At 43.5% G+C, this 16,571-nt stretch overlaps 1 protein-coding gene across 2 annotated transcripts in view; it reads right to left on the bottom strand.

The window, feature by feature from the left end:
• Window positions 1–13,165, bottom strand: part of CBL (Cbl proto-oncogene) — a 63,177-nt gene extending 50,012 nt beyond the window's left edge. For both annotated transcript variants that reach the window (XM_058194172.1, XM_058194171.1), the window contains exons 1-2: window positions 12,803–13,165; window positions 5,973–6,220 (exon numbers count right to left, since the gene is read on the bottom strand). In XM_058194172.1, coding sequence (XP_058050155.1) covers window positions 5,973–6,220; window positions 12,803–12,949 — 395 coding nt within the window. In that variant the 5' untranslated portion in view covers window positions 12,950–13,165. The remainder of the gene's footprint in view (window positions 1–5,972; window positions 6,221–12,802) is intronic.
• Window positions 13,166–16,571: the final 3,406 nt, after the last annotated feature.

Genomic DNA, 16,571 nt, shown 5'->3' with positions numbered 1-16,571 from the left:
CTTCCTTGTTTACGTTTGGTGAGGAAGACTGAAGATGTACCTGGGGACAGCTTGTGTAAGCAAATCTGGCTCTGCAATCGCTGTTTATTCAAAATGTCCAAACTCAAAAGACAGATGGGAGGAAACAAGTCTGCTGCCCCCCGCAGAAAGGTAATGCATGTTGTTTCTACTGATCTGCACTGTTATTAGCTTTAAACTGTGGTGTGGCTGTGGTGTGGCTCAGGCTGTAAGAAGCCTGTTATTAAACACAGCTGCCTGCAATTACTGCAGGCTCGAGTCCCACCAGGCCCAAGGTTGACTCAGCCTTCCATCCTTTATAAGGTAGGTAAAATGAGGACCCAGATTGTTGGGGGGGCAATAAAAGTTGACTTTGTATATAAATATACAAATAGGATGAGACTATTGCCTTACACAATGTAAGCCGCCCTGAGTCTTCGGAGAAGGGCGGGGTATAAATGTAAATAATAATAAAATAATAATAAAACACACACCAGTTTGTGCGCCCGCACACACACACACACACACACACACACACACACACTCTTTTTCAGGGAAGCCAGATGTGCTGGCTCAGGAGCGGAAGGGTTCAATTCACAGACTGATAAAGAGGCAAGATGTTTAGGAGGGAAAGCCAAGGGTCACGTGATCAAAGTTTCTGGCAATTGGCCACCGACTCACATTTGTGACAGCTGCAGAGTCCCGGGGGGGGGTCCCCTTTTGCGACCTTCTGACCAGCGAAGTCAATGGGGAAGCCAGGTTCACTTAGCAACCGCAATGATCCACTTAACAACCGTGGCCAGAAAGGTTGCAAAATGGGAGCAAAACCCACTTCACCCATGTCTCGCTTAGCAACATAAATTTTGGGGTCAAAGTAAGCCGAGGACTACCAGCATAGCAGAATATCCGTTAGGTATCACTGGGATGATAAATCGCATTGTGATTTTTAGACCCCGTAACGTTGGAACCTTTTCAAGAGTTTCCTTCTGAAAAGGTCTCCAAATCCAAGTCTTTTAGTATCTGAATAAAATTTGCTAAAGAAGCATGTTAAAGAAGGGGACTCCAACCTTGGCAACTTTAAGCCTGGCGGACTTCAACTCCCAGAATTCCCCAGCCAGCAAAGCTGGCTAGGGAATTCTGAGAGTTAAAGTCCGCCAGGCTTAAAGTTGCCAAGGTTGGAGATCCCTGTGCTAAAGCAATCAATATTCAGAGTCTCCCCCCTTGTCCTCCAGCTCCGTCTTCCTCTCAGTGCTGAAATTGGACTTGAGTCTAACCGAATGGAAACATTTAATGACAGCATTTTCAAATAGTTTAGCAGCTTGTGCCTCTCTGAGCCGGGGGACGAGACAAACATCGCTAGCTTTACTTCCTCCTATCCTTTCCACCGCTCAAAGAAAGGGAGATAGATAGCAAAGCCATGAGCCTCTCGGGGAGGTTTCTTTTCAGCCTGTGGTTATCCTGCCACCCACGTAACAGGGCAACAACGGCCACCACAAAGGAAGGCATTTGGCTGAATTCTTCCATCCCAAGCTATGGATCGCTACATCTGGAAAGGACTCGATCACCCTGCATGCAACGCCAGCTTGCGATGTTATCTCAGTATCCTGTGCCTGCTGGATGCAACTGTGATTTGAATCCGATAAAATTAATCTTCGGTGTCTGTCTTTTAGACAGGCAGTTAGCAATGCAGGAAAATTAGGTGACGTGGGCACTGGATCTCTTGAGAAAAAGAATTGGGAGAATTCATTTCGTGAGCTTTTCTTGACAAATTAGAAGATTATTAGAATAACAAGAGTTGGAAGGGACCTTGGAGGTCTTCTAGTCCAACCTCCTGCCCAGGCAGGAAACCCTACACCATTTCAGACAAATGGTTATCCAACATCTTCTTAAAAACTTCCAGAGTTGGAGCATTCACAACTTCTGGAGGCAAATTGTTCCACTGATTAATTGTTCTAACTGTCAGGAAATTTCTCCTTAGTTCTAAGTTGCGTCTCTCCTTGATTAGTTTCCACCCATTGATTCTTGTTCTACCCTCAGGTGCTTTGGAGAATAGTATGACTCCCTCTTCTTTGTGGCAGCCTCTGAGAGATTGGAACGCCGCTATCATGTCTCCCCTAGTCCTTCTTTTCATTAAACTGGACATATCCATTTCCTGCAATCATTCTTTATATGTTTTAGCCTCCAGTCCCCTAATCATCTTTGTTGCTCTTCTCTTGCACTCTTTCTAGAGTCTCAACATCTTTTTTACATCATGGCGACCAAAACTGAACGCAATATTCCCAGTGTGGCCTTACCAAGGCCTTATAAAGTGGTATTAACCCTTCACGTGATCTTGATTCTATCCCTCTGTTTATGCAGCTCAGAACTGTGTTTAGAAGATTGTTTAATCCAGGAGTCCCCAACCCTGGTCTGTGGACAGGTTTGAGAAGTGAAATGGTAGCCATAAATATGATGAGTGGATGGAAAGTAATTAGTTGGTGCTTATAATTTTACCATAAACATTTACTGAAGTTTTAACTTTGGAAGTTTGTCCCACCATAAGTCCTTCAGATTTGCCTTCACAATGAAGCATCAAATATGGAGACAGTGCATTTCTTAAAAATTCAGGCCTCACCAAAACGATGCCCCCTGTGAGCTATGTGCTTTTCATCTCTGATCCAACTAACAGGTCCCACCAAGGTGGTTAAATTGGTGCCTGGCCTTCCAATAATGCATGGAAGCTCAAACTATTGTGAATTCACCCCTCAGGAATACTGAGTAGCCCGATTTAAAAATCGTATGTTGACATGTATATACTTCCTGCAGCTTCAGAGTCTGCTTCCCATCGTAATCAACTTTGTAAAAAAAAAAATGCACTCAACGACTCTCAATTCAGCTTTTCAACAGACAGTTTGAAGTTCAAATTATGTTTTCATTTTAAAACGAAGTGGGGGGGGGGGAGAAAAGAGAATTTACAAATCCCGAGAAACCATTTCTTGAGAGCTGGGCGTTCTTCTAATGTACCATCCTCCACGTTACAGTGAAATCCTATCATCAACAACTGAAACGTTGACCTCTGAGCAATGATTGAGGCATTAATTTTTTACAACCCATGTTCAAAACCAACCAGTACCCTCTAGGGGATTAGGATTCAGGCAAATCCTTTGCAGAACTCTCTGAGGATAAGACCAGCTGTTAAAAACAAGCCCTGATCCATGTTTACCATTCGCAAGGTACCAACAAGATATTTTCTCTAGTCTCTTGAGTCTCATCCTTGGCTCAAGTAAGCAACAGGGAAGGCTGGGGGTGGGGGGGGGTCTTAGGAACAAACCCCACTCCAGCTGCAAATATACACAACAAATGACTCATAGTAATGATCAAAGGGCCTCCTCTCCCTTAACCATAACTACTTACTCTGCACTGTTCACTGACGCCATTTGAGGTAACCAAGGTTTTATTGAATTCCTGGCATCTTAGCCAGAGATAGCGAGATTGACTTACATATACACACAAAAAAAGACTTAACTATGGCTTTCAAATGATTGCTTTTTAAAAAAATAGCAAATAAGAAAGACAATGTTAATAATTAAAAATATATGAGGGAAATTCTGAGAAACATACTCAATAAATGGGAAAATTGGGGTTGTCTACTACGTAGACAATATTGTAGTAGAAAATATTAGTAGTAGAAAATATTGAAATGAGAATAAATACAGCAACAGAGAGAGATAGGAAGGAGGAGAGAGATGGAAGAAAGGGAGAAGGAAAAAAAGAGAAAGAAGAAAGGGAAGAGGAGAGGAAGAAAGGGAAGGGAAATAAGAGGAGGAGAAAAAGCTAGAGAGGGAGAAAGAATGGAGGAGGGGGAGAAAAGAAGAGAAAGTAGAGAAGGAGTAGGAGAGGAGAGAAGAAAGTAAGAAGGATAAAAGAAGGGAGGGAATGAGAAAGAGAAGAAAGATTGCTGTAAAATGAAAAAGGTGAAATGGAAGAAAGACAACCCCGAACATGTTTGACTATATCAGGATAAAAATTAAATTAGCTAAAAAACAATAAAAGAGAATATATGTTGGTAAAAGTGGAGAAATTAGAACTTGAGGACGAAAGAAGATGTGGTTTGTATGAATGAGCCTAGAAATATTAAGATATTAATATTAAAATATGGAAAAAGAATATTTTGACAGAAATCGTAACTAAGTCAAATGTATTTGGATATGTTATGTTGTATTAGATATGATATGGCCAATACTCTGTTCATAAACTATGTGTGTGTGTAGAGGGGAGGGGAAATAATCAATAAAAAATTGTTTAAAAAAATAAAAATAAAACAAATAACAAATATTGTTAAAAATGGCGTTTGGCAGCTTCTGAGGTCTTGAAGACACCAAAACTGAACGTAAAACTAGCCCACCTTCTCTTGACATCAGCTTTTGCACGTCAAGTAGCAGAAAGTGCTCCTGGCCCTAAACTGAAAGTAAGCTCAAAGAAGAGCTCTATTTATGGCTCTAACCACAAGGCTCTGATGCTTTCTTAACTCTAAAGGTAGGCCGCGCAGAAGTGGAAAATATTGCTTGCGCTGTGGTAACCATGAAGCCCCGGGGTTGTTTATGTAGAGCACTGCCCCCAAAACGGCGTTTCAAAGATGCTCGGTTTATAAAGTATTATTTGACATTGTCTCAGCACTCAGTTGGGAACTGGGGTGTGTGTGTGTGTGTGTGTGTGTGAGGGACAGCTGGGATTCTACATCAACATTATTAAGAGATGGTTTTTATGAACACAGCTCGGCCTGCCACCTCTTCCCACGTGTCTTCCAGCATCAATCCACACTCAGAGGCAGCGCCTCCTTCTCAAAAATCCCATTGTCATCTTGAAGCTTAATCCCTAATTTAAAAATGTAATCACCGCACGATGAAAACGGCCACCTGCCAACTCTTCAAAGCAGGCTGGAAATTGCCTGTTCTTCTTGCAAAGTAAAAAAAAAAAAAAAACCTGCACGTCTTTTGATACGAGCTCTCTCTGAGGAGCCTGCAGAGAAAAGGTGGCTGATAAAAGATTAGAATAAATAGGTGGAAAAGCTTCTGGATATTGAATGCATCTCCAAGTTACCTAGAGAAAATAACGGGGCAAGTTTTAACCTAAAACATACGTTCCCTTCTGACTTCACTTCATTGCCTTTTGCAAAAGGCAACTGGAATTCCTTTGTTTTGCTTCAAGACGTTTTGCTTCTCGTCCAAGCAGCTTCTTCGGTTCTGACTGAACGATGGAGCCGAATGGGAACTGAAGGACCTTCTTGGATGAGAGGTGAAATGTCTTCAAGAAAAGCAAAGGAATTCCAGTTGCCTTTTGAAAAAGCACCTTTGGGACAACCATGACCTGGATGACCAAGAATCTCCATGGACATTCATTGTCTGTACTTGCTTAACGTGATTTAATTGTATGGGTGGATACTTTATTTGGACAGTCCTATTTTCACTAGGCACTACATGGGCACATCAGCATTTCAACAAAGGAGAATATTTGTACTCAGGGTTGAAGTGAGGGGTCCCTGGTACACTCCGAGTTTACCCAAACTAGGTAGCATCATTGGCACTGATGTTGTTACCTAGTTTGGGTAATGAAACTTCTGCAAGAAAACAACCAAGCTCAGAGAGACCCCATATCAGCATTTCTTTACTAATTTTGCAAAGCATTAGCTAGTTTATCAACCGAACTCATTTTTGCACATAATCTATCTTGCAAATCCCAGCACCTTTAAGATGTAAGTGGTTTTAAACTAAAGCACGGACATGGGAGATTTCAGTGAAAACGGGACAAACAGAGCAGCAACTCCAACTCAAAACTGGTGAGCTGCCAGAGAAACATAAAATTCAGGGGGAAACCAAAAGTTTACATGAAGCAAAAGCATACCGAGACAAGGGATTTGGAAAGAAGCAACGGGACTTTCCCAGATCCAGGCGTGCTCTAGAATATTACGGATAAATTCCAGCACAAGCCAGCATTACCTAGGCTGGGAATTCTCTTCATACATTCTTTCTTTTCCTTCCTTAAAGAGGCTGATGGTTTGTTTTGTCTTCTTCATCAGGTTTTCCATAAACACCCGGAAGTATTCGTTCTCTCCCAGAGTCTCCATCTTTCCCTCGTAGCAGGACAGGATAGTTCGCAGATGCTGGTAGGTATCAGGAAGGAGGTCTAGAATGTAGGGAGGACTGTTCTTTAGTGCCAACTTGGGGTTCTGACATAAACGCACAACCTAAGAAGTGTAAAGAGCAAACATAATCAAATGTAAAAACGCCTTCCGTAGGGTCAGCGCCGTTTTGAAATTTAAGAATGCATTCTCACAATAACAGCATGCTTTCATGAAGTCTCAAAGACGTGACGAGTGAGAGGCTGAACCTACAAGCTACGAACTCTGATTCACAAGTTTTAAACCTACAAAAAGTTCTGTTCAGGCCACACTGCATACTAATCTCAAAACTCGAGGCTAGACGTTTGTGGTGTAGCCTACCATTTGCCACAGAAACTTCTCCCACAAAGACATTAATTAAGAAGCCATTTAAAAGTTGTCGAAGTTACTCCTATTCCATCATCAGCTTTTTCGAGACTGTGTGCACAAAGCACCAAAATAGTGACGCAAGAAAAAGGTTTCACTTAAAAGAGAAATGTACTAGCTTCTTGATTTTCTATGTCCGCTCAAGAGTGGTGTCTTAGCAAAGTTAGATTTCTAACCAATTATCAGTGGAGTACTTTGGTGGGAGACAGTCACCATGCATTTACTCGGCTCTCTGTAAGGGTTCACGACCCAGAATCATTTGAGAAGGGGGAATAGGTTATTGATACCTTTGCCCAGGGATCTGCTAACCAACACTTGGCATTATTGTAACTCTACAAAGCTCAACAGGTTATAGCAACACTTGGAACAGGAAAGGAAGGAAGACCAAGGAACTGCAGATGAGCAAAGGGTGTGTGACCACTGGAATATTTTGCAAAGCTCCCCTTAGGTTGAAGGGTTCTTCGATATGTAATACTGAAACTTTTCGATGCTCAATAAGGTAAAAAAAAAAAAAAACCCGCTGAAACAACAGCCTTTGATTTTACTGCACGAGACCATGTTTTGCTATTTGACACAATGTGCTAAATCTGGGATGGGGAAGAAGGAGCTACTGTATGTAGACCACTGCTAAACTGCAAATATTGGAAGGCTAATGAGAATAATCTTAAAGAGCAGATAGGACTTGGCACCTAAACTATCAAAAAGGAAATGGGCTGTGGAAACAGCTAATCCGTTATTTTTATCAGCTGTAGGTTTAGCTGACCAGTAAGCTCACTGTGTTCCGTTTAATACAAGCAAGGGTATTGTGCATCCAAAATATCACATTATTCTGTTCTAATTCTACAAATCCTTCCTTAGGAGCAAGGTAGGAGCAGTGTTTCTCAACCTGATAGCTTTTAGATGTGTAGACATCAACTCCCAGAATTCCGCAACCGCCTTCCCTAACTAAAAGAATAATCTGCCTGGAAGATTCTCAAATAATAAAACAACATTCAAGAAAAGTAAACTCCCTTGGGACTGTTACATTTTGAGGAACCATCAATTACTATGCGTATTTAACAGCTGCATTTTTCATATATATGGATTTTAACAAGACTCCTAAGTATGGACTTGGCCAGCTTTTGTAATGACCAATTCTCTAGCTATCACTTCTCAATATGATTTATCGTTCATCTCCTTCCTCAGGTGGAGTCTGCATTTTCCTTTTAAAAATATGCACATTGTGACTAAAATTCAAATAACTCCAAGCCACTGCACAACTCTATGCAATCCAATATGATTCTGGATTTGTTAAAGCCTCCAGAACAATAATTTGTATATGGTTTAAAAATCTAGAGTTCAAAATGTAAAGGACAAAGTGCTCCAAGATACCACTATATATATTTCTTAAATAGGCTAACAAAGAAAGGGCACAATGCAATCAAAACAACTATGGATTTTATACTTCAGCTCGAGTTTGATCATGTTTTCATTAAAAAGCCTTTAAAATCATGAAAACGTGCTAAAGTATAGAACAAAAATGCATTTTATTTTTGTAAAGCCATTTTATATTCTGAATAGCTCAAAGTGAAGATGATTCACTGACAACAGCATTATTCAGGAAATCAAAAGCACTGAAAAATCATGTTCCTGCGTCAGAAATAATGGGAAATGGAAAATGCCACAGACGCCATAAATCTAATTACTATATACATCATAGATGAATTCTCATGACTTCTAGGAAACAAATACCAAAAATAACCATCTCCTGTGAAAAGTTAACAAGTCAGAAAAGGGCATATTACCTTTCATTAGTATTAATTATCATTTAGTTCAATTAGTTACTTTCAAAGGGTAGAACATAAAATCCAATTTTCTCTTAAAGCAATTTAAGAACAGCTATTCAGTATCAGTAGTTATAACTTTAATAGTTATATTAAAGTTCATTTTTGTCACAGAACCTTAGCAATCCTAAACTCATATGATTTCTAACCCAAAACCGTATAATTCAATGGAAGCAGAGTATAAATACTGTATAGTTATAGAGATGCAACAGTAAGATTTTAAAGAATATCAAATGTATGTCAAATATTAGAACAGCTATATAGTAAGAGGTTTTATTGTTGATATATCACTCCAGTCTCGATTGCTAAAATAAATAATTCATTTCCCAAATCTAATTTCAATTGAAAACCATTACTGAACAACATTTATATATGGAGTTGTGCCACATCCAAAATTTGGGTATTAAAAGTTTATATTCTATCTCTATGAATGATTTATGGTACTGTACTGATTTAATGCATTATTCACTATCCATATTTTCTCTTAATTATTTTCACTGGGTTAACTAGCATCTTTAGTTTAAGATTTAATACAGGTTGAGAAACACTAGCACATACTATATTTATTCTCCTTCCTTGGCTTTAACAGACAGCTCCTAAGGACAAGTAACTTCAACAACAAGAGGTTCTTCACCAAGTATTAACGTCATAGCAATAATTATAGTCAAGTATTATCTGATCACATCAAGGTTTCTATCATGATCACTGAGATAAAATTAAGAAAGAGTCTTAGTCAATCAAAATAAAGCTACAGGAAGTGAAGATGTTGGTTTGGTTGGGCTGTATTCACACTGTGTAGGGACTTAGTACAGGGCATGATAATACCATTATATGAATTACAGGTTTATTAATGACATCATGGCACCAAGGGCATCATTTGACTCGTGGCTGCCCAAAAAGATGCCGAGAGCTGGCAGCCTTACATTTTAAAATGGAAATATTTTGCATTGACAATTATGTGATTCTGTGAAAAGTGTGTCTTCTCCAAAGCTTTCCCAGTTTGAAAGCAGATTACTATCTTATTTTCAGGGAGGCAAGGAGTAAAGCATAAACATTTAAGTTGTTGCTCAATATTTTAAAGAAAGGAAAAAGAGGAAATAGCAAAAATATTATTTCAAATCACATGAACCGGTGAGCTCCCTCCAGTCCGATTGACCTACCATGCTTCACCTCTCTGCAGCATTCTTGCTTCACTTCATGCATATGAAATAGGTTATTAGCTACTGTACTAGCTAATTATTTGCTAATTAAGTCCACAATTGTTTTATTTTTTCAACGCACTCCACAGGATTCAAAAAAGCACATTTTAACTGGCATGCCATTTTGCTGTTAGCCCCTCAACTTCCACTCAGTCTTTTTAGCAACCAAACTATCCAGCATAATGTTGTAAAGATACTTAAAAACATTGCCCTAAATGCTTGCCAAAATTCAGAAATCATTCTTTAGCTTATAACATGATGCTTACATCTTCTATCTTTGGAAAACTTTCTAATTTTGCTAGGCCCAATTCCTCAAATACAGTATTTAGGTGGCCTCTTCTTATTTTTAACCTTCTCATTTCAACTGTTACACATCAGCTATATTAGTATATCATCTACACAGCTTTAATACTGAAACAACACATTAGGTTTATGAATGAACCAAAAACCTATTGCAGTCCAAGACCTGATGATGCGTTAGACTATTATAAGCCTAATAGTTGCACATATCAGGACCAAACAATTAACATAAAATAGGAAAAAAGTTCCATCCATGTTATCTGGCTAAAACATACAGGGCAGCTGGCTATAGGTAGAAGAACTGATTTTTCCTCCCATGCCAACTAGCAGGTGACCAAGCAAACTGTAGCCATGTGTGTTAAAACAGAATTACAGGGGCATGGAGGAATCTCCGCCCAGGAGCAGCTTGATTCACAAGCAAGACCAACAGCATACCTTAGCTCAAATGTTTAAAACGTATACAATATAGAGAAACAGATGTGCAAACACCATATCCATAAACACTGAAGCATGCACTTTCCCTCGATAATATGGGCCACCCTGAGAAAGTCCCTGCCTTCTAAAACCCCCAGTTGAAACATTCATCCCAACAATCTGCAACTCCAATACAAATTTATTTATTATTCGTAAATGAAGAAGTCTTGGCATCAAATCAGCCTATTTGACTAGGGTGGCTTATAAAATTGATAAAAGAAATAAATTTCTAGGCCACATCATTAGTCCAAGCCCTTTAACGCAGATTCTTATCAAACCATTCATGGCATCTAAAGTTTGATCTGAAGCCAAATTTCCAGCTCCCCAATATCTCGACTTCCCAGAACCCGACCTACAACTATTTCCTTCTTTCCAGATAAGACAGCCTTCTCCTCGGAATATCCACACTCAGCCAGAGAGTAAAGCAGAATACAACTGTTTTTTTGCCTGCATTGATTTCATGTTCCTTTTGCTCTTCCTCACTTCCTTCCCTCGCCTTCTAAATTAAGATCAGCTCCTCAGGACAGGAACTTGTTTGCGATTAGCAGCAGTTGCAAAATAACCAACGCAGACTGACAGTTTTGTATCACTCTCACTCCGAGGAAGATTTGAGCTTAGACTCATACTGAAACCCTAACACTATGACATCCCAGCCAGCAATCCACCCTATCTTATTTTTTTTCCTAGGCTATACTTTCTCCTGGAGACCCCTCGCTATCTCCATTTCTAACACAAAAAAGGTTCTATAGCTCAGGAATCTTGGGGTCTCAGAGAGAGAAACTCCATTTCTTACCAGCCCAGTCTGCAGACCTGACCCTTGCATGCACAGATGGAATCACATTTCCCTTCCAATAAGGATCTTATTACGATGATGCTCGGTCATACGGTCAGCCAGAGGTTTAGACTAGATTTGGAATTTTTGGTCTACTTATCGAATCTCTCCCAAGGACCTCGGACAGATAGATGCTGTTGCTTGATGGCGTTAAGAGGTACCGTGGCAGGATGTCAGCTGTTGCAAGGGAAGCTGCCTTTTGCAATTGAGCGGTGGGGATTGCGTCAATGCCGATGGTGTTCAAGTGGTGCTCCAGATGTTTTAGGGTTGCATCCAAGGCACCTATCGCTTTTGCTTTCTTTTGCTTATTAGGACAGTCAGCCGCACAGTCAGCCAGATGTTCAGGCTGGATTTGGCCCTTTCTATTCACCTAGGAGTCCTTCCCAAGGACCCGGCATAGTCACAGGTGGATGTTTTACGGTGTCAAAAGGCACCCTTGCATGATGGAAGCAGTTCCCAGTCAAGCTGCCTTTTGCAACTGACAGACAGGGACAGTCAGGCACACAGACAGCCAGATGTTCAGGCTGGATTTGGCCTTTTTTTTAATCCACCTGCGAGTCCTTCCCAAGGACCCAGCATAGGTAGATATTGTCGTTTGATGGTCTTAAAGGTATGGAGGCAGGTTGTAAGCTGCACCAAGCAAAACTGCCTTTGTTTTACACAAAATAGTTTGTCGTGAAAGTGACTGCCTGTGAGGGCTCCTGAATTGGGTCTGAAAGGCGAAAGGGAAGCAGTATGCTCCCTCCCATATTTGGGTAAACCAACTGCGATAGGAAAAAAAACCCCACACACACACATACATACACACACACACACACACACACACTGTGTTTCCCCGAAAATAAAACCCTGTATTATATTTTTTTGAACCCTGAAATAAGTGCTTGGCCTTATTGCCATGGGCTTATTATCAGCGGACGTCTTATTTTGGGGGGAACAGAGTACATACATACATACATATATATATATACATACATATACACACACACACACACACACACACATATACATATACAGGTCTCCTGCATGAGCAGGGGGTTGGATTAGATGACCTCCAAGGCCCCTCCCAACTCTGTTACTGTTACATACATACATATACATATGTGTGTGTGTGTGTGGTGCAGATATATGTATGTATATAGCATCTGTACATGTGTGTTATGTACATGTTTGGGTGGATACATTGGGAGATATATAGGAGAGCAGGTATCAGAATTTCATTTTTAAGGTGGGGCAGCTGTGCTCCCAGAAAAAAAAAAATGACAATAAAAGTTCTCTCTCTTACTAACCCTTACAGGAGTCTCCAAACCCCCCCCCCACCCGACCCAGCTTCCCTTACAAGAAGTCCCCACCGCACCCTTTTGTGGGGGGGTGGAAGAGAAGGGGGCGATGAAGGGCAATGCTTCAGGTGCTTCCTTGCCCCCATCCTCCTCCTCCTCCTCATCCCCTCAGAAGCCCCCCCACCCACCTACCTACCCGGACGCTGCCCTCGTGTCCCACCACCAACCCACCCACCCACCCACCCACCCTTGGGCCACGCCTGGCAGCCTTTCCCGGGCCCCCACCTGCCAGGGGGGGGGGGAGGGGTGGGGGGAAGGGAGGGAGGGAAGGAGCCCGCCCCCCCCCGCCCCCTTCCTCCCCCCCCTCCCCTCACCTTGTCCATCAGCTTCCAGCACTTCTCGACCATCTTCTTGTCCACGGTGCAGGGCTGGTGGGGGCCGAGGTGGTGGTGGTGGGGCTGGAAGGCGTCCTTCATGAGGCCGATGAGGCCCCCGGGGCCCTTCTTCAGAGGGGCCGCCATGGGGAAGCGGGGGGGGGGACGGAGGAGACACCCCCGCCGGGCCCCTCGAACGGCCTGAGGGAGCTCGGGCGGCTTAAGTGAGGCGGGGGGGAGGGTCCTTTTCCCGTCCTGAGGGCCGAGGAAAGCCCCCGGCTCGGGCAGCGTCGGGCCGGGCTGACTGAGGGAAGCGGCTCCACGAGCGCCGGGGACGCGCCCGACTGACGAAGAAAAGGGAAGTTGCGGGGGGGGGGGAGAAAGGAAGGGCAGGAAGGGCTGCGGCGCATGCGCGCCGGCGCGAGCCTCTCCGGGCGGAGCCTCCTGATTGGCTGGGCGGACCGGAGAGGCGTGGCGTTGGGTGCGGGGCGGGGACGGTTGAGAAGGAGAGGAAGGAAAGCGGCCGCTGCGCGAGCCTCCTCGAGGGGCGGCGCGCTGCCATTGGCCGCCCGGAACGCCCACTCCCCCCCCACCCCTCCGGCGGGAAAGCCTGCTCTGATTGGTCCAAGGTTTCAGAACGCCTTCCCCCCCGCTTAGAAAAGCCGTTTTCTGATTGGTCCGTGCAAGGAAGGGGTTGGAGAGCCCCACCTTTCCCTTTCTCTTCATGTAAGATCGGCGCTGGTTCGCGAGCGGGAAGAAGCCGGGCTTTAAATGGCCTCAGTCTCATTATGCCGGCCGTTTATTTCTTTTTTTTCCGAAGGACACCCGAGAAGCCGGCAAGGACAAGAGCATCAATTGCTCGCTCTGTCTACGCCCACCCGGCGTCTGATTAGCATAGCCACGCCTCGCCGTGTGTCTTTAAATGCCTTTCGGTGCGCCACAGAGCCGAATGCGCGTGCGCCCTGGAGGGCGTGCGCGGAGGCATGCGCAGTACTGCGAAAGGAGGCTCGCGATGCCATGATGAGGTTGGGCAGCCCGGGCTTCTGTAAACAAGAGACTGCAGGGTTGAGCAACCGGCGTTGAAAAGTGCAGTTATGCAATTTACTGGCCTGATGCGGAGCTGCTTCCCTGCCAGCCTATAAAACATTTATAACGGCAGAAGTCAATTTTACTTCTTGGGTTTTAATTCTGAACCGGCTAGCTGGTAACTGGAAGGCGCAGCCAAGGATAGAAAAGATGCAGCGTGACCTGGTTTTCCTTTCTAAAATCAGATTAAGAACAGAATAACAGAGTTGGAAGGGACCTTGGAGGTCATCTAGTCCAACCCCACCACCCCACCCAAGCAGGAGACCCTACACCCGTGATGGCGAACCTATGGCACCATATGGTCCCATATCTGTGGGCACGCGAGCATTGCCCTAGCGTAGCTACAGCCTGCATGCATGTGTCAGCCAGCTGATTTTGGAGCATTCTGGACCCACCAGAAGTCGGGAAACGGGCTGTTTCTGGCCTCCGGGGGGCCTCGGGGAGGTGGGGAGGCCGTTTTCGCCCTCCCCAGGCTCCTAGGAAGTCTCTGGAGCCTGGGGAGAGTGAAAAATGGGCGTACCGGGACCACCGTGCCATCATGTGCCAAAAGCGGGGGGAGCACAGCGGGTACCGCGCGAATGCATGGGATGGCAAGGCGCATTGAATTATGGGAGTGGGCACGCACTCGCGCGACCCCCGCTCTTGGCACCCGACGGCAAAAAGGTTAGCCATCACTGCCCTACACCATGTCTGACAGATGGCAGTCCAGTCTCTTCTTGAAAGCTTCCAGCTCCCACAACTTCAGAAGGCAACTTCTGTTCCATGGGTTGATTGCTCTCACTGGCAGAAAATTTCTCTTTATTTCCAGGTTGAATCTCTCCTTGATCAGTTTCCATCCATTGTTCCTTGTCTGGCCTTCAGGTGCCTTGGAAAATAGCTTGACCCCTTCCTCCTCTCTGTGGCAGCCCCTCAAATATTGGAAGACGGCTATCCTGTCTCCCCTGGTCCTTCTCTTCACTAGACTAGCCAGGCCCAGTTCCTGCAACTGTTCATCGCATGTTTTAGCCTCCAGTCCCCTTATCATCCTGGTTGCTCTTCTCTGCACTCTTTCTTTTTTTTTTTTAATTTAATTTCTATACCGCCCTTCTCCCAGAGGACTCAGGGTGGTTTACAGCCATATTAAAAACCAACACAAAGTACAAACAACAAATTTAAAAGCAAAATTAAAAACGAAATATTTACAATAGGCCGAATCAAACTAAAACGGCCGTAGACCGACATAAAACCCATTAAAATTTCCACTTAAAATTTCGCTTAGGCCAGTCCCGCACGATGAAATAATAAAGTCTTAAGTTTGCGTTTGAAGGTCCGGAGGTCGGGGAGTCTCAACATCTTTTTTATAGTGTGGTGACCAAAACTGGATGCAGTATCCTAGGTGTGGCCTTACTAAGGCTTCATAGAATGGTATTAGTACCTCCCTTGATCTTGATTGTATCCCTCTGTGAATGCAGTTTAGGATTGTGTTGGCTTTTTTGGTTGCCGCCTTACCCTCCTTTTTCTCCAGACTCTCTCCCATTATCCACAGCCAGTGTAGCTCTTGGGCTCCAGATGGGAGGAAAGCTTGCTTTAAACTCAAATTCTTCGCAAATTGCATGAAAATCTGGAGAGTCACACTTCCTTCTGACAAGGGAACAGAACGCCGCAAGGAAAATATGGAAGTGGCTGATAAAACGGAAGTAAGGCAACAAAAAGAGAAATGAATGCGTCGGGAGAGGTTTTGGACTGACGAAATATCTCCCCTGGCCTTCTACCCAACAACAAAGAGGAACTGATCCAAGAGGAGAAGGTCAGGCTTAGAGGCTGTCCTGGGTAAAGAAAATGGAGAAAGATCTGAGTGAAAGATCACTCGAAGGCTCAAGGAAAAGAGTTTGTTTTTCTCCAGAAGTCCTAGGTCAGGGGTCTCCAACCTTGGCAACTTTAAGACTTGTGGACTTCAACTCCCAAAATTCCTCAGCCACCAAAGCTGGCTGAGGAATTCTGGGAGTTGAAGTCCACAAGTCTTAAGTTGCCAAGGTTGGAGACCCCTGTCCTAGGTGGTTTCGGGAGAAAGTGACTTTCATAGGACTTCTCGAGATTCAAAACCAGGAAGCGAGACAAACGTTTGTGAACTCTCCAACGCTTCTGTTGAGGAAGGGGATCCTAACACTGGTGGGGGGAAAAACCCGCATGTTATACAACTGCTCCTACACACACCCACTTCACGGTCTCTGTTTCTGTCGCTCCCCTCTGGGAGGAGGTTTCGAAGTATTTTTAGCAGGACTACCAGATTCTGGAACAGTTTTGTTCCCTTGGGCCATCCGTCTGGTCAACTCGCGAGATTCGTTTCTCTCGCCATGGACATGTATACATCCGGACTAGGCTGTGTTGTTTCTCTGTGTCATATAATATATGTGGGTATAAGCATAATTTTTTATTTATTTATTTGTTCATGTTCATGTAGTGTATATTGGAGGTGGTGACCCTTTTGAGAGCTGTATGCATTGAAATTTCATTTTAGTGTATGCAGTGTATCAGTGTACGTTCAAAGTGACAATAAAGTTATTTATTCTATTCTATTCTATACTATTCATTCCATTATTATTCTATTCGATTCGATTCATTCTATTCCATTATTCATTATTCATTATTCTATTCTATTCTATTCCATTCCATTATTCATTATTCTATTCCATTCCATTCCATT

This window comes from Ahaetulla prasina, chromosome 9 (assembly GCF_028640845.1).
Source record: "Ahaetulla prasina isolate Xishuangbanna chromosome 9, ASM2864084v1, whole genome shotgun sequence".
Classification (NCBI taxonomy): domain Eukaryota; kingdom Metazoa; phylum Chordata; class Lepidosauria; order Squamata; family Colubridae; genus Ahaetulla; species Ahaetulla prasina.
Note: the sequence above shows the minus strand (reverse complement) of the source record. Positions and strands in the feature narration are given on the sequence as shown.